The sequence below is a fragment of the Bradysia coprophila genome, unplaced genomic scaffold, assembly GCF_014529535.1.
Source record: "Bradysia coprophila strain Holo2 unplaced genomic scaffold, BU_Bcop_v1 contig_138, whole genome shotgun sequence".
Classification (NCBI taxonomy): domain Eukaryota; kingdom Metazoa; phylum Arthropoda; class Insecta; order Diptera; family Sciaridae; genus Bradysia; species Bradysia coprophila.
Window position 1 is genome coordinate 453493 of NW_023503409.1, and position 19725 is coordinate 473217.

The 19725-nt window shown below is 34.2% G+C and overlaps 4 protein-coding genes across 8 annotated transcripts; 2 read left to right on the forward strand and 2 right to left on the reverse strand.

Annotated features, from left to right (window-relative positions):
* Positions 1-484: 484 nt before the first annotated feature.
* LOC119073163 lies at positions 485-1642 on the reverse strand. Its single transcript, XM_037178465.1, has 2 exons — positions 1426-1642; positions 485-1354 (listed from the first exon to the last, which is right to left on the reverse strand). The coding sequence occupies exons 1-2, from the start codon at positions 1488-1490 to the stop codon at positions 604-606; spliced, it is 816 nt and encodes a 271-aa protein (XP_037034360.1). The 5' UTR covers positions 1491-1642; the 3' UTR covers positions 485-603.
* A 627-nt stretch (positions 1643-2269) lies between these two features.
* LOC119073165 (OCIA domain-containing protein 1-like) lies at positions 2270-3614 on the forward strand. Of its 2 annotated transcripts, XM_037178468.1 has the most exons (8): positions 2270-2313; positions 2367-2450; positions 2512-2649; positions 2723-2892; positions 2954-3041; positions 3098-3173; positions 3235-3376; positions 3439-3614. In XM_037178468.1, exons 2-8 carry the CDS (start codon positions 2382-2384, stop codon positions 3551-3553), a joined length of 798 nt encoding a protein of 265 aa, XP_037034363.1. In that variant the 5' UTR covers positions 2270-2313; positions 2367-2381; the 3' UTR covers positions 3554-3614. The 2 variants fall into 2 exon arrangements, with proteins under 2 accessions (XP_037034363.1, XP_037034362.1); XM_037178467.1 differs by having other exon boundaries at positions 2309-2450.
* A 2409-nt stretch (positions 3615-6023) lies between these two features.
* Positions 6024-18257, reverse strand: LOC119073168 (dnaJ homolog subfamily C member 5 homolog). Of its 4 annotated transcripts, none has more exons than XR_005087012.1 (8): positions 17966-18252; positions 12259-12397; positions 11839-11991; positions 11638-11772; positions 9992-10039; positions 9228-9426; positions 8772-8889; positions 7358-7709 (listed from the first exon to the last, which is right to left on the reverse strand). XR_005087012.1 is itself a non-coding variant. In XM_037178475.1 (8 exons), the coding sequence occupies exons 1-7, from the start codon at positions 17992-17994 to the stop codon at positions 8785-8787; spliced, it is 711 nt and encodes a 236-aa protein (XP_037034370.1). In that variant the 5' UTR covers positions 17995-18252; the 3' UTR covers positions 7358-7709; positions 8772-8784. The 4 variants fall into 4 exon arrangements, 3 of the variants coding, with proteins under 3 accessions (XP_037034371.1, XP_037034370.1, XP_037034369.1); XM_037178475.1 differs by having other exon boundaries at positions 8772-8792; XM_037178474.1 differs by lacking the exon at positions 8772-8889 and having other exon boundaries at positions 17966-18255.
* Positions 18258-19067: 810 nt separating this feature from the next.
* On the forward strand, positions 19068-19694 carry LOC119073174 (checkpoint protein HUS1-like). Its single transcript, XM_037178481.1, has one exon. It carries the CDS (start codon positions 19068-19070, stop codon positions 19692-19694), a length of 627 nt encoding a protein of 208 aa, XP_037034376.1.
* The last annotated feature ends 31 nt before the right edge of the window (positions 19695-19725 follow it).

The window sequence follows — 19725 nt, forward strand, 5'->3', positions numbered from 1 at the left end:
TCTACTCTAAGGGTTACTTGGTGAGGCTACAACTTAGTACTGGTTTAGACTCACAGATAATCTTTATGGTAGCAGCAAAGACACATGCAGCAGCAGCCGCAATCCAACGAATTCGACTAAGAACCATGTCAACGCCGCGTTTTTCCAAACCTGCCGCGTTTCTGAAAATTTACGAATTCTTCTGTTCCGAGAGCACCAGCAAGGAAAGGCAAACGTTATTATTAGTACGAAGGTTATTACAGTCAGAGGCAGTGAATTTTCAGCATGAATTTGCTTCGGCTGTTTTTCAGCTGATGCTCACGTACAATCAAAACTGTTTGTACTCGTTTATACGGTTGAAGCTGCTACTCGCACGCGCGTGGTAGTGGTAAAACCCTATAAAGATGTACAAACAGTTTTGATTGTTTGTGTGGATCAGCTGAAAAACAGCTGAAGCAAATTCATACTGTTAATCTACCTGCAACCGTAAGTGAAACCGCTTTGTGATGTGAGTGAAATTAGATTTTTATTAAATATTTTTCGGTAACATTAAATGGAACTTTCACATGTGGTCAAAATGTTCTTTAAAAAAAATTGGAAGAATTCCTTCCATTACACTCCAAATTACATTTCATCTTCCGATTCAGTAATTGCCGTCAATTTACTATACTTTTTGGTCTTAAAATTAAATTTACAACGATTCGACTGAATTTTCTTAAAGGCATCATCGCGACTACATTTTGTCATATAAATTCGAAATAATAAAATATCCTCCATGACACCTTCGTCATCGCCGGTATCGTTGTCTGATTTACCGGTAAATTTGGCTACAATGCCAGCCAATTCGTTTAGTTTTTTCAGCGTCAAATCACAGTTAATATTCGTCAAACACTGGCCACTAAGAAACAATTTAGCGAAACAATTACACACATTGATCGTTGTCAAATTACATGATGATAATATTATCGGACATTGTGGCAATGATGGTCGAACGTTCAGAATGTTTGATTTATCTGAAAATTGTCTTGGATATCTACCACGTTTCCTGAAGCCAGCAGTTCGTGATGTATTTATACCATACCAATATTCCGTATTTGCTCCGATGATCATTGTTACCGTATTGAATTCCATATTTTTAATGCGAAAAGCTTCATGGATTCCCGATTCTATTTTCCAATGAAACACTTGAATTTTATAGCCAGACGGTGCCTCGTGCAGCTCTTCCTGAAGGATCGAGTTGTACCACATGCATTGTTTGTACAAAATCGTTGGCATTAGATTTTTAGATTCAAGAGTTTCCATGTAATGACTGTGCAAATCGGGTAGGCCAGCTAAATTGTTTCCTTCGTATTCGAGCGATGGATTAGACGCCTTTCTGTGAAAATATTTTTTGTTTCAAAATTTTCAAAAATTGAATTTTTCGACAAAAATGGCAGATCTAAATACCGTTCTGGATTATACGTCAAATAAACAACGTCAACATTTATAAAATCAATCTTCGGATGGAACATTTTAGGTTTATTCCGAAAAAAGAAGAAAAAATGACGATCGTCAAATGAGCTTCCTTCTAAAACGTGAAAACGACAAATATACACTAAGAGATCAATTGACAGAAAATGGAAAGTAGCCGTTCAACTTCGATCGGATTGTACCTGAGTTTGCATGTATAAGTGTTAACATCATAGAGGTGACCGACTATAATCTACACTGTACCACTAAGTCTCCAGTCTCCAGATAGTGGGTAACTCTTAACATAAAAATGATGAGTTAGAAGGGAAACCCGAAATATATTTTCTGTTGCGCAGCCAAATTTCATTAAAATTCAACGCCTGAAAAGTTTTCGAGACTTATTTGATTTTTTTTTTTTTGAAAACGGTCTCCACTGGATGTATAATCCGCCATCTGTGTTTCATACATACCAAGATTTGCTTTGGTCAAACCTGAAATGGTGATATTTGAATACTTCTGAAGTAATGTAATTTTGCGGCAAGCTCCAAAGAGCCACTGATTTGTTCATTATGGCAATTACGACACTTCGCCTTCGACTCGGATACTCTTATGTCATCGGCCATTCATATGGTCTCTTCAGTAATCTATTACAACTATTATAACGAGGTCCAAAGCACTCACAAATTTGTTCATTGAGTAAAAACTGGGTGAAGTTAAGTGGTGGTGACCAGCGAATCATCATTTTTGAATTATGCAAACTTCTTTGCCGCCAGTCATCGAACGATATATAGAACGCTTTCATCGAAACTGTCTGTTCACCTGCTGTGTTAAATGTCATCAAAATTTTAAATCAACATTCGATCTAACCATCAAGTTTATTTATCAGCAAATTCGTAGTGCAAAATTTGTTAGAATTTAATTCATTGTGAAATTATCAGGAACAGTATAGAACTATGGATAGTAGAAGCAATGACGCCCAGCAATTTCAAGCCAATCCAAGTGAACGACAACAACATCCCTTAGTAAGAAAATAGACTCAGACTTATCTATGGACGTTTCTGATTAAACCTTACATTTTTCAAGGCAAACTATCAATTTAGTCCCGATGAACTGCGCGCCATCAAGGAATGTGACGTGGAATCGCTAATACAAAGGTCTCTTCCAATTGGCACCGGTTTTGGCTTGGCTGCTTATTATGCGGTTAGGGGTGGCTACTTAAAGGTAATTGTTGTGTAGATTCTTCGGGAATCGCCGCAATAAAACTAATCAACAACACCAATTACTACAATTTTAGGGAAGCGTCAAATGGGGTCCGACACCTAAGACAGTCGTAGCATCAATCATCGGATATTTCATCGGTAAACTGAGCTATCAAAATAAGTGCGCTGAGAAAATTATGGCGCTACCCGACTCCAAGTTGGGTGAGATGTTGAAGATGAAAAAAAAGGGTGGCTTGTATGAGAAGTGAGTGAGAAAACGTTATTGTATGAATGGAACACAAAATTTCTATGAAATTAATTTGTAGCTTGACACCTGACCAAGGATTCGGAGCTGGACTAGCATTAGCTCCATTTCAATCGGCAACTGAAAAGTATTCAGATGAACTTCAAAGGGTACTACTGTCTTACCTAACTGCGCTCGAGGCTTACTAAACTTTCGTTTGTTTCAGTCAACATCACTCAATCTCGACACAGAGCGACCATCAATGAGTGGTCTTGATGACACCTTCCGTCCAAATCTTGATGGTAGGAAATATCATATGCACAACACTATTACTTCTGCTTAACGAATCCTAATTAAACACAGGTCCCGCATCTGCTGTCGAAGATGACAACATACCATTAAGTCCACCGAAAAATCAAACTTCGTATGACGAACTGAGACTCAAACATCGTGAAGATTTTGCAAAGAAGAATCCATTTCAACAGAATCAAAATCCCTTGTACCGGTACGGACACTGCACTTATCTTTCACCGATTTATGAATAATTTCTCCACTTTCTGTTATTAGTCCTATGCCGTCACAAGAGGCAACTCCCGTTGTTCGACCGGAACAGCAAGCAGACGCACAGCAAGAGGTTCCTAGAGGAGCTAAAAACAAATATGGTGACGTTTGGACTCAGTGACTTAATATGATTTTCGCTTCCACACTTGTACATTAAGACGAGAAATTATATAGCTTGCATAGAAATGGATTTTTTTAAGAAATGAGGGTCTTTACAATTCAGGAACGGAGTCTACCAATGAGTCACATCATTTGTACATTTTATTAGTACGAAATCAATTCTTCTATGCAACCTAACTTCTCTACAAATGGTTCTTCTCAAGTTTGGGTGAGCGGAAATTAATACTTTGAACTGGTCAGGTACCTTTGAACCTGAAATCTGAAAATCGAAAAAGTTAAATCAAGTCAGATTTCATGTGTACCTGAGAATCTCACGGCTCCCCTCAACCGAAATAAAGTTTTTTTTTTGGGTACCCAAGAAATGACTCTTGATATAGATGAAGGGACCCCTAAGGAGTATAAAACAGGTTTCCTTCACTCCAGGTTTGCTGATCTCCCCATACGAAAATTTTCAAAATTCGAATTTTCACAGGTATGTGAAAAAGGTTCAACAGATAAGTTCTCTAACTTTAATTTTTTTAACTTAAATCTACTTGTATTAGATAGATTGAGGTCTTAACTATGTAATAAGACTTTAGCAATAGCATTCGATCTGATTCAGGCGTATATTGAACGCATAAATGCTAGTAAAGTCGACCTACGAATGTACGTGGATTATGAACTAACTAATATCTTTTACCAAAAAACAGACAAATTATATTGGTTTCCGAGTGAAAATTAAGAATGTAGAACTTAAAATGTAGAAGTACGGCCGGCATATACTGAAGAATCACCCTATATTGATGGAAAAAAATTATTTTGAAATTGAAACACTCTGTTTTAGTTGGTTGATGAATTGTCCTCTTTTGTTAGAAATCAAATACAATGCTTTTGTTTCAACAACAGATTTATACTATCGATATGAATGTGTCTGTGTATTTCTGCAAACATTTATGTAGCATAGTACCCATCTTTTTCATGTTAAAAAAAATGTGTGAAATCAACTGCAACAGTTAATTATTAAAAGCGATAAATTAATTAATTTGACGAAATGGCAACAGCTAGAAGTCGGTGCAATCACGAAGAAAACAGATGCAAAGTATGTGTGATTTGTGCCAAGAAAATTGTGTTCGGGTCCATCAGATATCTGAGATATATAACTGGAATGTGACAGACTTACCTGACCTTTTTCCGATTTTGAGATTTCAGATAAATTCTCAATTCAGGTTCAGTTCTTGTCAGATTCAGATTATCTGAGCGTCAGATTTCCAGTAGCCCCTGACCGTTGGAAAGGCCGGAAATTACGACAACAAGCTCAGAAACTAAGGTTTCTAGTGATTGATGACTTCTGAAAGTACGACTTATAGCCCAAACTTTACTCATTCTTCCTACTTTGACTATCCGCAATGGTTTTTATATTAGTGAACTAAAGACTACATATAGCCTGCAAAACTGTTGCTTCGAGTTTTTCTTTACATCCCTTTGTTCTAATATTTTTCCTGGCAATTATACTCATCTTTGTACGCAGATCCATACATGGAGCGAAAACACGAAATTCTTGAATAAGGGTGAATGCGTATCCCGAGATTATAATTTTTACATTAGTATCTATGTTCGAGCTGAAGCAGGACATATTTCAAATTTTTCGGGACATATTTCTGGAAAATGGATTTGCTAATATTTGCCAAAACTGTGTAAATTTGTTAAAAACAATAGTCTTGCATAATTCTCGTGTTTTTTCGTATCATGCTCGACGACGTGCGTAAAAAAAAACTTCAATAAATGTCTGCTAGACGTTCTAAAATAGCTATTTTGATAACTTGTGCCTAAACTGGAATTTTGCGCAAAAGATGTGAAAATTGTCAACCCGAGGCGAAGCCGAGGTTGACAACACATCGTATGCGCAAAATTCCAGTTTAGGCACAAGTTAGCAACCAGATTTTATGTATAGTAGTGGGATCTTCATTTTTCGAAACGTCACTTTTGCGCACTAGTGTTTATATGAAAATCCATTTACGCACTACTTTGATCGCACTACTGTACATAAATTTCTATTTAGTGCTACTCACTACCTCACTTGAATAGTATTAAAAAAAAAACCAATCGATTAAGGGCGTAATGCTTGATGTCTTAATAATTTTCGTTGAGTTCTCTTTCATTTAAATTTTTGTTATTTCACAGTAATAAAATGACGTAGATGGCATACAATATTTATTGCATAAATTTGATTATACACATAAGGACTAAAAAGGACATAACTAATTTTCTTTTAATAATGAAATGCGTTACATTTAAAGACAAAAGGTTTCACATTTAATTGAAAATTATTTGATTGGTAAATATAATATGGTTCAAATACATGGGGAGTGGTGAGGTTTATTGTATATAATATTTATGTTGTTTAATGTAAATTTATTTTTTTGTATTCTTGAAGAAAAAGTATTGTCCATTAATTCATTTTTCTTTCCTTTATTTTTGAAATGACATTTTTTTGTGTCTTTGATTTTCGTATCGAATTCTAATCAGTTGCCCGTTTTAAAATGAAACTGGTGCAGCAAATCATTCAATTTCATTTTATAAAAGAAATCACTTAGTGTAACATTATATTTTTGAAGCGGAGTGAAACTTGTTGTCCGAAAGGTAAATTTAAAGTTTTTTTTTCTTTCTTTGTTTAAATAGTTTACCTAAAATTTCATTATTTTAATACGACACAGCAATGACATTTAAACTTAAACCTTCATTTCCTGCATTTTTGTTTGCAACATTTTCTTATTTACGATTTAATGATTAGGAATCACAATTTCCTTTCTGCTTTCGATTGTTGATTTGGGTTTTTTTTATAACCTGAATCAAAGGAAGCTAATGGTTTTGATGTAGACCATTTCAATGTAAAGAATTCTGTTGGGAAGCGTTGACGACTCTCCTCATAACATCTCATCTTTTCGAATTAACACAAAGAATGAATTGGAAATTAAGAAATCAAGTCTACTGAATCAAGATTACTTAAAAAATTGTTGGTACTGCATTTTAAGCTAACTTATATTTCAGGCTGCTTCTTCTTTTAATTCCAAAAGGCGAGTGACGATCTTCTCACATACTTTTTTAAAGATCGGGAAGTAATAACGAAGACTGTCACTAAAGTAAACAGAAAATATGTCATGATGTCTTCAACGATAATATTACCCCTATACTTCGTACGGATCTAAAAATGTCTAAAAATGTCAAAATAACTTTTAGAAGAGGAAAATCTTCAATACGACAGTGAAAATTGTTTAAGGTTTTTCTGGAAAATTCTTTGGAATCGGAAAAGTCAAATTCATACACCTTATACAGCAATACTGATTGTAACGCTGTTAATTCAATTGAGTGAGTAATCAAATCAAACATCAAACATAAATAAGTTAAAGGAAAAATCAAAATTAAATATAAAAATGTTAGAATTATCACTCACTGGTTCTGGTACTTTGTCAGTACGATCCAAGAAAGACTATCGCTATACCGGATGGATAAATATTTTACATAAATAAACGTATACACTAAAGTTCTAACTTAATTAATTCGGAAAGAAAAAAACTAATTTCGATTGGTGAACAAAAATAGATTAAAATAATATTTTTGTTGACATTATTGTGAAAAACGCTAGCAACACACGATGTCAAAGTCAGCTAGTGCGACAATTACACATCTAGTGTCTAAAAATCATTGGTTTTTCGGTTGCATATCCTTCTTCTCTATTTTATGTTACAGTAAATGGGTTCATAATTAAATATATTTTTCATTTTGTTTATTTCTTAATTTATTTATTGATTTTGGTTTTTTTTTTTTTTTTTGAATTTTCTGCAGCAATTCCGTAGTTATATAAAATTACTGAGTGTACTTAATAAACACTGAAGTTAGTAACACACCTCATTTTATATTTGACTCAATTTGACTTACTGTTTATATTATTGGTATAATAATAATATTCAATCATAGATAATGTACAGCTGTGATGTCTGTGCCCAATGGTCCACCAATGGTCACAAAATACATATCCAGTTATTTATTTTAGTTGCTTAGATTTTTAAATCGTAATTCATTGGTAAATTTAAATTTCCCATTAAATTTAAATGTTGAATTATAACGCTGACGGATAGTTTAGTTTATTATTCATCCTTGTCGGGCTGAAGACGTCATGCCTGGAAATTGATTTAAAATTATTCAAACGAATGAGGGGAATTTTTTTTAGTAGATCTGCTCGGATTTAGCTCTGTTCGTTAATTAAATTTGGGTTCATGCATTGATTCCGCAATAATAACAAAACTTCATAAATGTTTTTTGACCATAGAAAATCGCATGGGCAACGTCTCGTAATAATATGTTACATTGCATGCTGCGAAAGTGATTTGTTACCTTAGATAAAAGAAAACTCGCAGGTGTGCCTTTGAGTAACATACTTCGGCTTTTCAACAAGCGTAAAGTTTATATATCCGAGCCTTTAGTAAGATAAGTTGATCGAAGTATCACAAAATTGTTTCCGAATCAATGAATTATGTAGCAACATCCAATCAATTCTGTTTTACTACCTACCACATGCGAAAGTTGAGTTTCACATAAAATTTCACAAAAATGAACAGGGAATATTCCACATGTAATCGATCAACTTTCGCATGGTACTGGCAGTAAAAGTTATTTATGACTAAAACATCATCGAGCAGAATGCTATCGTTGTATTGACCACGCATTGCTTTTTATATTCAATTTGAATTTAATGGAATTTATGAACGAATTTTTAGAGTATATATCGTACGTACATGTTTGACTAATAAAGCATCATATATTGGTGTGTTGGTAAGGATGCGGTATTCTTTTATGCTTTTCAGACCCAAATAAGTTAAATAGGTACTGGACAAATAACGAGTCGTGTTTCCGCAAAGGATTACCTAAGCCAGGGAAAGGAGTGACGACAACTTTGAAACATACTCTAAAACCATCACTAGTTTGAAACTGAAGAAATTTGTCCGATATTCGTTCAGGACAAAACCACCTACTTATACCCGGATGATACAAGGAAAACATTTGTAATTAAGATAATTTCGGTTGTCTAGCAGATAAAAATATTGAACGAATGATGTCAATGAAGCTTGAAGAAGTTTCTTAGTGAATGTCAAATGTTAGAAAAATTGTGTCGATGTTATGTCGACTGATGTGGTGATTCCGAGGGTGATTCGTGCATGCAAAAATGGTAAAAATTAACTTACAATTATTGTGAGATTAAAGTCCTTTTATGGAACGCATTTGTGTAGAAAAATAGAGAGAATGGAATTAAATTTGGCTTGTTAATCATCCACATTAACTAATTATTTTTCGTGAAAAGATCTAAAAAATAGATTTTCTTATTTCTAATGTGGCTGCATTTGCAAGGTACTAGACGTATGAAACAATTGCTAGTCTCAAACGATGGTACTTATGTAATAGTTAAACATTTAACCTGATAGAAACGGCGATTTATCTGTTATCGACAATATCAACACAAACAAGCTCTGGCTTGTGTCTCCTTTTATACAAAAACATATGTTCAAGCTAAATATTTTCCACCAAAAGATTTAATGATAATTTAGGCGATACGTAGATACACTTGCCGTTTGTATGAGGTTAACTAGTCAGTCACAAGTCAACTGTCCTATAGCGAATAAAAATAAACAAAATTCAAATACCTGGTGTATAAGTAGCCTGACCGGATGAGCTTAGTGACGTCGCTTCCGTTGCTGCCATATTCGCAAATGGATTATTTGGATTCGATGGTGGTGGCGGCATTGCATAAACTGGCATCGCTCCAGCACCTTTACCAGCCGTTGGTTGTGAAGTTACCGGTGCACCACCAATTTGTACTTCCTCCAAGTCATTGAAGTCCTCCTACAAGGACGTTTAATTTAGGTTTAGAAATTTGTGTTCACAATTGACGTTATCCACTCGTGAATATTTTTGTGTACTTTGTTCTGAAGCTACATTTATCCAATTTCCAAATTAAGCCAAATTTTGCGCCAGTTCATTTTCTTACTCATCCTGGTATACTGCTTTCATACACGTATTCAATCTTTGCAATTAAAATTGGCTGGAGGAATGCGTTTGGTTACAAATTCGGTAACAATTTTGAAATTGGATAAATTCATTGTTTTGATGGAGAAGAACATTCCGTCGTAATTATCAGTTTTGTTTATTGTTTTTAGTAATAGAGTTAGTTTGATTGCAGCTGCACAATAACAATATTGAACAATAACGGCGGACAGAAAACAAGGTTGGTGAGTACTTTGCATGCAAATTTCCATAATAATAATTTCTATGTGTAGCCAATAAAATCAAATAAACAAATGTAAGGTTTGCCATTTGTCATCGGTCAACGATTATCAATATGTTTTTGTGATAATAAATAAAAGTATAAAAATTGTCAACTAATAATTATGGTACAAAATCAACTTACTCCTTTACTTTGAGAAGATGAAGTCGCTCCTGGATTCTCGGCATCGCGCTAATGATTGAATAAATAAATGAAATTTGTTGTTGTTTATAATGTGGATGAGGTTTAGGTAAAAAAAAAATCTCAAAAACGAAAAGATATACGAGAACGTTCAATCATGGCTTCACCAAAGCTCCCATTTTTACACAACCACAAGTGTGTCGTAGACGTAAAAGAAAGTCAAAAAAGTCAAAACTGTTGGTACGAAGAAATAAGCCCTTTTTGATATCACCACCAGTTCCCACCACCACCACCACGTTAAATTATATGATGATGATCCGTTTTGTAAAAATTCCTATAAACTAAGCTCTGAAACTTGATTTGAGGGTAAAACAGTACGCAAATTATTAACAAAAATGTTTGATTGTTATGACGAATAATTTGAAATATTTTCGAGAATTTTGAAAGTCGGTGTTAGTGACACAAACCAAAGCGTTAGTAACTAACTTAGTTATAGGTACTGTATTATACAAATTATGGAAACGCCTGAAATCATGTCATACACATGTCATTTGTGATAGAAAACGTTCAAGCTTGTAATTATTCCCGATTATATTGATCTTCAATTTGCACAGTAAGAAATGTTACGTAGAAATATTATGAAGCACCGAACAAATCACAACGCACTGGCATTAAAGTTATTCCTTTCCTCGACATCAAAGACATTGTTGATATTGTTAATCAAGAAGAAAGTGTACAAAACGTTTAATATTTCCGTAGATATATTTTGTGAAAACAGGAAACAATGAAATGATTCATATGAACGGTGCAAAAAATTCAAGCCAAGCGGAATAAGCATGCCGTTGTAAAAATCTAGAGAGATGATATCGCGACTGGTTTTCGATAAAACTGTTGCCCAGCCACCATATCATCTCTCTGCAAATAATTATCACAATCGTAAACGAATATGGTCATCTGGACAACATCTATATAAAGCTTAATGTTTATTCGTTTGTTAGTCTCTCTTGTAAGAGCCCAGACGAAAAGTCAAACTGGGAACAAATGAGGAAGAACGTCCGATTTTTTAATTTTCATACGCTATTTGACTCGTGAAATTTATTTTTAATGGGAGAAACGCGAAAAATATTTTTGAAAAAAAGTTTACTTTTGTCGAGTGAAAATATTTTTTAGAGAAAAATAATTAAATATTCTGAAATTAGTAGTCCCGAGCGAGGACGAGTCAAAGAGCGATACTCGAAAAGTTGACTTCTAATCCAGTTTCTAGATACACTATATGTTGAAAGCTTCAAGTAATATAAATCTAATGGAAGGAAGCAATCGCAGCTAATATAAACATTGAAAAGCCATGAAAGTACTATGTCTACTTCTCTTACCTTACACTCAACTCTAACCCCATTCAATCACATTAAGAAACGATAAGAACTTCCAGTTTTAATCAGTTAGAAAGAAAAGCAAATAAATAAATTTCAAAAAAAAATTAAACAACTCGACGTATTGGATATCGAATCCAAATGTTCATACAAAAAATGTGCATGCAAAGCTATTGATTATGCGGTAGACCAAACACAGTCAATTTAATTATAACGTAAATTTTGCACGGCAAGGCAGTACAGTTTATTGTTGACACGTTTTGTGATGGAATAACTTACATGTAAATGTTGATAATCTCTTGCATCGTGGCCATGTGGATTCGGTTTGTATTTACCACAACAGAAGTTGCAGCAACAGCAGCAGCAACAACAGCAATAACATCCGCTTATGATACCACAGATTATGAAACAAGCCTGCCGAATAGAAGGTCATACAATGAGATATTCACATCATTAGCAGTGTGCTTCACGGTATTTTACCTTGCAAGCGGGCGATGTTACAACGAAATAGGCATTCACATTTTCCTCGCCGAACTGTTCGGCAATGTATAGTCCTAATGAACCGTAGCTATCGTAGATATTCCGTTTTGTTTGGTCGCTTAAAATGGAATGAGCTCGATTCACTTCCTTGAACTGAAATCGTTTAATTTGATCAGTGGATATTCTATGGTAAATTCCTCAGAATTGCGTAAAATATTAGTTGAATTCCAAATTACACGTAGGAGATAAACCGTCAGACCATTAACTAATTTAACGATTTATGTTCCATAATTAGGTGCGATAACATTTTATCACGTTATTGTCATTCAACCGGAACCATTTAGCTCACAAATTTTTGGCCACCGTATAACAACAATTCTACAACAATCTGAACAATTCTAACGGCACGGCGTTTCTCACCTTTTCCGCTGCATCTGGATTATCAGGATTTTTGTCTGGATGATACTTTAAGGCCAATTTTCTGTATGTTTTCTTTATTTCTTCGGCAGTGGATGTTTTCGGTATTCCTAGTGTTTGGTAGAGGGTATCACCCGACGTCCTAAAAAAATAAAAAAAAAATTAAACCGAATGAAAGGGATAAGATTGCGGCTATTCAAATAACAATAAATGGACGATTTTTCGTTACAGCTGATTATTCCAGCTGGTGTCCATCCACACTCTTTTCTTGTAATAGTAATCGAAACATCAGTGAAAACGTGAATTTACTTTACACTTATGATTCTAATATGGGGGATACACTAAATACAATAAATTTCATTTTAACATATTGTGCTAGTATTATATGAAAATAGACAGCATTTTGTTATTTAGCGAAGTATGGCTAGGACTGCAACATTTTGTGTGCTACCGTTGCATAGCCTGTGCATGTTAAAAATACTATTTTCCATTCAATTAATGTTGGTCAATGTCTCAACTTACCTATAATAATTATCTTATAATATATAAGACATCGAAAATCGTTAAAGTAGAAAATGGATTAAGGTCATTTTTTTAGGAAAGTAAAATAAAAACAATCTTAGGCAGTCAACGACGAAATATTTATTTATATAACCGAGTTTCGACTGTATTGTCATCACACTCGGCCTACGGCCTCGAGTGACAACCTTCACATCTAGTGCCTAAAAAGCATTTGTCATCGAGTTATATACAACGTTTTTCGCAATAAGGGCAACGGAAAGTCCTACTTTTCGTCACTTGTTGCGAAAATAATGTATTCATGCTAGTGATGCCAAAATCCTTATTTTGTGAAAATGACGTTTTGTTGTCATTCTAAGAGGTGCCATTTCAGGTGAGAAAATAATGATTTTCACCCCTAAAATGGTGGGATAGCCAAATTGGGTGAGAAAATGATCATTTTCTCGCCTAAAATGCTGTATACCAAAACACGCTATTTATTTTATTTTCTTCAAAGTGGACAAAAATGCGGATTTTCGCAGAACGCAAGCATGAAGTAGTTAATTGTTAACCAAGTGGAGAAAATAGAAAATTCCATCAAGAGCGTAAGTTTGAGGCCAGAGCGAAGCGAGACCTTGGTTTACAAATAACTATAAGTACTGAATAACCATTTTTTTTTCAAACAGAAATCGATCGTCCAACTACTTGGTTACTTGGTACTGATTGTTATTACGAATTCCCTCTCTAGCAACCAATCTATAGCAAAATTAAGGTGGTAAAATTGTAGAATGTATCCTGTCATAGAAAATTTTACACTTTCAAAAATAAATTAAATGAAGAATGAGCAGCGATTTCCTTTTTGTGTTGAAAATATTACGTCTCTTGTTACCATTTCGGTGTTCGAAAATGAATAAATGGTGATTGTGACATCTTTTTTTGTGTGTTGTTCCTTAATTTTGGTGTGGAAAAATGAAATAAAATTTAAAATTTGTCTTTTTCGTGTGAAATCGATGTTGCTTTAAAAAAAGAGCGCGGCACGACAACTCTATTACAAAGAAGTCAGTGTCACATTTTTCATAATAAGGTGTTATTTTGACAGCGTCAAAACGAAGTTTGGTTGCTAGAGAGTGTATTGTTATTACAAACAAAAAGTAGTATTATCTGCACCATCCATTTCAATACCGAATCTGTCCTGTTGAAATCAGTTTCATAACTCGTGGTCATTAAATAAACGAACACAAATAACATTGTAGCATACATAATAAGGTAGACTCTACCTGGTAGAGTGGTAACGAAGTGAATAGGATATAAGGATGTTACATACATACCGCACACAATGTATGCTTAAAACGTGGTTACTAATAGTAATTGTTCGAAGCGTCGCATGTACATTGAAGGTTAATAATTACAAGTACTACAAGGATTTTCCATGCATTGAATGGTTTAAGTCAGTATTAATTATTTTATTATTTATTATTTATTATTATATTTATTATTCGCACTCGCATTGGCATGAAATAACAGTATTCTGTGTGAAAATGTAAGTTAATGAAGAAAATAATGAGATATTGTCTGAAAGTAAAGATATTTTTCAGGTCTTCAAAAGCACTGATTTTCACGAGACTTTTCATTCATTAAAAATGCGTCAAAGACGTTTCACAGTATACACTATGATATATACCAACAAGCGATAAACAATGTTTGTTATCTAACGATAACAACTGTTGTAAGACTATGGTTTTTGGCAGATTATGTTCGCAGTCACTATAAAATATACTACACATGACACTTCAGAAATTTAGGTAGGGAAAATAGGTAAAAGAGATAAAAAAAAGTTCCAAAGAAAGCATTTTGGTAGACAAACATTTTTGCGAATATACAAATTTTTCGGTTAGTTGGACGTTAATATTTATAGTAATCCAATGAAAACGTATTTCCATAAACCGGCCATATAAACGATAAGTGTGCGATTTCTAAGAATTAAAGAGTTTTGAAAAGAACAACAATTGATACATAGGTCGGTGTACACTTTCATATGAACGGCGGCCATTGTATAATGAGCAGATATACTAATTCCAATTAGATGTTATCATCACCTACATTCATTTTCATCAGAAAGCCAAGTTATCAGTAGTAACTCTTGAAACTAGTCAATTAGAACTTAACCTGTAGAATTCAATTGCGATTCGATTGAAACCAATTTCAAGAAATTCAGACCAAATTTACGCAATCGAGAGTGTATACAAGCATTTCCTGGAACTTTATTTCGATTTTTTTTGTAAAGGTCACTTCCAACTTTAAAAAAAAATGTTGGTAACGGACACTCATTTTCCGCCGTTAGACCCTGACTTACAGTCAATGGAATTATCAGTAGCAACTCTTGAAACTAATCAATTCGACCCACAAAATTCTTGCGAAAGTTCGCTAACTGTTGAATGATCATTCTTAATCTCGTTAGCATATATGCATTTCTTGTAAAAAAAAATTTAGATTCTAAAAATAGTTTCAGTTATAGGCCATTGATTCCAAAAAACCGTTTTCGGATCTTTAAAAAAAATGATTTAAATCAGTGACCTCTTTTTGTTGGCTAACATTTAAATGCGTTGATAATTAGCGTAGCCAATAATAGGTTTTCTGAACTCGACAAGTTTGATAGACTCATCAAAACTTTAAACTCAGTAATAATAAGTGAAGCATTAAGTTGTAATGATGGAGCCAATATGTTGATGTAACAATAATTCATCGGCTCATGGTTTCTTATCGTATTCAATTTAGGACTATTGTGATTTTATATTTGCTTAAGAATTGGACAGAAAACGATTGCCGTATCATGTATCAATGAGTCAGATGCGTATATGTAACTGTATTAAAACGAAGAGAAAACAGTATATCGATGTTTTGTTCTTTTGTAACAAAAAAAAAAATATATTAACGAACCGCTGCTAACAACCATTTTCCTTATCGGGATGATGTCATTATTTAAGTTCGAAACGAAGTTGAGGAATTAAAAAGCAGATAAAAATATGAGCATTGTCAGCGCGATGTAACTTTCGCATAATGGTAATTCTTTGAGCAGTAAATACCGAAGCATAAGAAACCACACCAGACAGATTTTATATCTGAGTAATGTTTTTAAACCAATGATTGCACAATGACAATAATAATTTAATTTGGATAAGTGATTCGCATGTTTTTCATCTAACACATTTTACAAATAAATAATTCAATGAATACTTCATCGTGTTGTTAAGCACGGAAAAAAATGGAAAAAATTTTGCTTATGAATTTCAACGGTTAATAGAAACATTGAACTATTCCCCACCAATTAAAACACCTCTGGGACAATAATTAGCATGCAATAATGTTATGAACTCTGACTGCATACGCAAAATTTACATTTTTCAGTTTCCTTATCAAATCGACGTAAAGGTAGAACTGATAATAATAATTTATTGTTTGAGTCACGAATGAAATATTCATAAAATGACTAAAAAATTTCACACCGAAGATTCGATTATGTTTACGGCTTTTCAGTAACGATATTTTTACTGTCAAAACAACCATTAAATCAGACACAGAGATGGTGTTTCAAAAATGGCAGCAAAACAGAATTTTAAACCAATCCACCACACTTCAGGGAAGCAGTAAGATATACTTTCTTTCACAATAGTTAGACACATTCCTGCTTGTTAAATCAAAATCTGATAATACAGCAGGTTGGTGTCCTTAACACGTAGGGGATAATGCTCGATCAGGCACTTTAGGCACGCCGGAAAGTGCTAAGGGAGTCGAGGATTAATAAATTTCTAAAAATCAAAAGTCAAATTTTTGATTTTTAGAAATTTATTTGGAGGTATTCCACGACTCCCTTAGCACTTTCCGATGTACCTAAAGTTGACAAATCGCAATAACCGGCAACGTGTTAAGAATAAAAGCAATAGTGTTGATGTGTATGGAGTTTGGTGCTGCTGATCTTGGCACTAATATATTTTTGACATCAGACTACCTTCTTTATTTTCATTTCTAGAATCAACTTAAAAGGACTGGCTTGCGAGTTAAACAATTCCTTCTACTGCCTACAGTTTCGCATGAAATCCAAAGATCTTTTGTTAAATTAGTAAAACACTTTCGGTAACTACTTTTACGTGTCTCGGCAATGTAAATGGTCCTTCTCTTATATGAAAAATGCATTTAGTACATTGTCTAATAACGTAAAGTACACAGTGTAACTTCCCCAACCCCCACTTCTCAAACCTCAAAATAAAAATTTAGAGCCACGGACGTAATGTACTAATAATGTTTAACAACCTCCGTTGAGCTGGTGTGATTAATAATTGCTATTGCTACGCGAGATCGTTAAATTTTTATGTTACTTGTCGTGTGATAAAGTTGGATTTAATTGTTGAACCTGTGCTGGTGTATTTTTACAAAAGATTAATTCCAGCACATTCGTATCTTTTATGAAAAATTTCCTGATTCGTACTCAATCGATCCACAATCTCGGATTAATTCAGAAATCAGAATCAATAATCTTCGATAACAAAAGTTGGTTTACAGCCTTCATGAATCACCTAGGCTCAGGATAGAACGTTGTAAACTGTAACATATGTATACACCTATGCCGTATAAGACACTGTGGCTGTAACTGAATTGAAGAGTTTTTTTTTTAATAAACCGATAATATGTTTAAACTAACAAAATCTGCAAGAGAGCATAAATATCTTCCAAATTTGGAACTGAAATGTCGAATATTCGATACCACCTGTCCTTCATAAATAAAAACGAGCGAAAACATGCGTGGTCATAAGTCGATGTATCACAGGTTATGTATGGATCATGTATCAATAAAATTGAATTACAAATGAATTGAAATTTGATTATTTACTTAAGTGTTACTCAGCTGTAAGTATATATACACACTCTGCTCAAATTACTAACATCAGTCAATTCTTCGTGTAAAAAATTGAAACGAAAACAAAAACCTAAATTTGCACAGACAAACATCTTGTATATTTTAGGCGACTCCCTTCTTTTGAGGAAAAAATATTTCAAAATTTTACAAAAGCCAATATTTTTGTGGAAAACTGCCAATGATCAATGAAAAGTCTTTAGAGAAACCCTATCAGTTAAAGTCTACCACACAAAATTTGTTATGAATGGTGTACTGAGATTCCAATCAATTTGGATAATATAATGTTTTCAATTCACTTACGACAGCTTTCGTTGTTTATCCATATTCATTATAATAACACTAGACACAAGACAACTTCACTTTTTCACTCAATCAGTTCTTTCGGAGCTAAAAAACACTACAATTATGCGAAATTCAATTAATATGTCGAGAAAATGTACACCATTTTCATCTGAAATACTGCGAAAATTTCCCACGATACTTTATGACACTTTGAAAACGCTCAAATTTGATAGAACTGATGGCCGTGATGGCCAAAGGAATTTGTAAAGTTTTGTCAAGTTGGATTTTCTTGATACACTGTCTAGTCGTGAATGCAGTAGCAGAATCGAAGTTTAGTTCGAAAATGTCGATGCATATTGTACCATATGATCAGAAGGTGGAGTGAGTTCACTCCAATCTTTCCATTTAGAATTTTGATCCAGAAAGCAATACAATAATCTACAGAATCTGATAATGCAATTGGACTGTTTTTCGGAATAGACGTTGGTTAGTGGGCGTATGATTAGAGAATTAGTGAAAAAATAGTTATTTTCCTAACGAATACTAAAAGCGAGTTCTGGAATTGAATTACCTAAAAAGTCTCTTAGCATAAGTTGGGAACATCCTTTTTCCTAAACGATGTCGGAAATACTCGACGAAGTCGCGATATTTTAACACTAGTTAGGAAAATACCGTTCAACACCAAAGTAACCATTTGGGATGGACCAGTGTAGCATATGAAAAATTGAATTGTATGTACCTGATTGTGTGCCGATACGTTCACCACGCTATGTTGGATATGTTCGAATTTTTGACATTTGGCTTGTCGGCACACATCTCTCTGAATACGAATTTCATCCTCTTGTTTTTGTTATTCACTCGTACGCTTACATACTTTCACCGTTAATGTTCAAATTTACTAGAAGAAAATATGAAGTTTCGAGCATTAATCCGTGACCAACAATCCTGCCGAGAATTTCACGATATAATAACAACCATTTCGAAAGTGGCACACAACAAAGAAGCAGCCATAATAATCAAAACAAATCAAATTCAGTTAGTTGTATCCGAAAATGCAGCTCATTCGATTCCGTCGATTTGGGCTGAGGTGGACAAAGACTCCTTTTTCCCTGAATACATAATGAGCGGCGTCGACGAGGAGCACAACAATCAGATCGTTTTGACATTCAATCCCATCAAAATGGCTAATGCATTGACTATGCTGAAAGGCGTCGTAAAATATTGTAAAATCAAACTGACAAACAAAGACTTTCCATGCCTGACGGTGCAGCTCGAGGTACCATCGACTACCGGTCGGCAGATCACACACGATGTTCCTGTAACTGTTATTCCGACACGCGATTGGGCTGAATTTGAAATTCCTCAACTACCAGACTTCAAATCAGTCATATCCATGCCAACGCTGAAGTCCATCAGAAACCTGGTGGAAAAGATCAAGAATTTGGCGTCACACATAACGTTCTTCTGTAACAATTCCGGTGAAATTGCTATGGTCGTTGAAACTGATGAAGTGACTGTGGCAAGCAACTACAAAAATCTTGAAGTTCAACTAGATGATCCTGACGACAAGAATTTGGAGGTGTCCTGTCGTGTTAGTGCCAAAGAATTGGGAATTTACTTCTCATGCAATCAGTTTCAGGACTTGAAAATGTACTGTTGTGCTACGCAAGATCATGTTCTTAAAATCGTTGTGGAGGTGAGGCCATTCGTTTCGTTAAACTGTATTTTGTGGGCTGTTGCGTTATGAGAACAATAAATTAAGTTTGTCGATTCAAATT

Bases quoted from the DNA above. Each gene is read 5' to 3' on its own strand.
- LOC119073163 (XM_037178465.1), bottom strand. From the start codon at position 1,490: ATGTTCCATCCGAAGATTGATTTTATAAATGTTGACGTTGTTTATTTG. The intron at 1,355-1,425 runs GTATTTAGATCT...ATATTTTCACAG, and splicing joins TTGACGTATAATCCAGAACG to AAAGGCGTCTAATCCATCGC.
- LOC119073165 (XM_037178468.1), top strand. From the start codon at position 2,382: ATGGATAGTAGAAGCAATGACGCCCAGCAATTTCAAGCCAATCCAAGT. The intron at 2,893-2,953 runs GTGAGTGAGAAA...ATTAATTTGTAG, and splicing joins AAGGGTGGCTTGTATGAGAA to CTTGACACCTGACCAAGGAT. The intron at 3,042-3,097 runs GTACTACTGTCT...CGTTTGTTTCAG, and splicing joins ATTCAGATGAACTTCAAAGG to TCAACATCACTCAATCTCGA.
- LOC119073168 (XM_037178474.1), bottom strand. From the start codon at position 17,994: ATGAATATGGATAAACAACGAAAGCTGTC. The intron at 12,398-17,965 runs GTAAGTGAATTG...TTATTTTTTTAG, and splicing joins GATAAACAACGAAAGCTGTC to GACGTCGGGTGATACCCTCT. The intron at 9,427-9,991 runs GTAAGTTGATTT...ACGTCCTTGTAG, and splicing joins CATCTTCTCAAAGTAAAGGA to GAGGACTTCAATGACTTGGA.
- LOC119073174 (XM_037178481.1), top strand. From the start codon at position 19,068: ATGAGCGGCGTCGACGAGGAGCACAACAATCAGATCGTTTTGACATTC.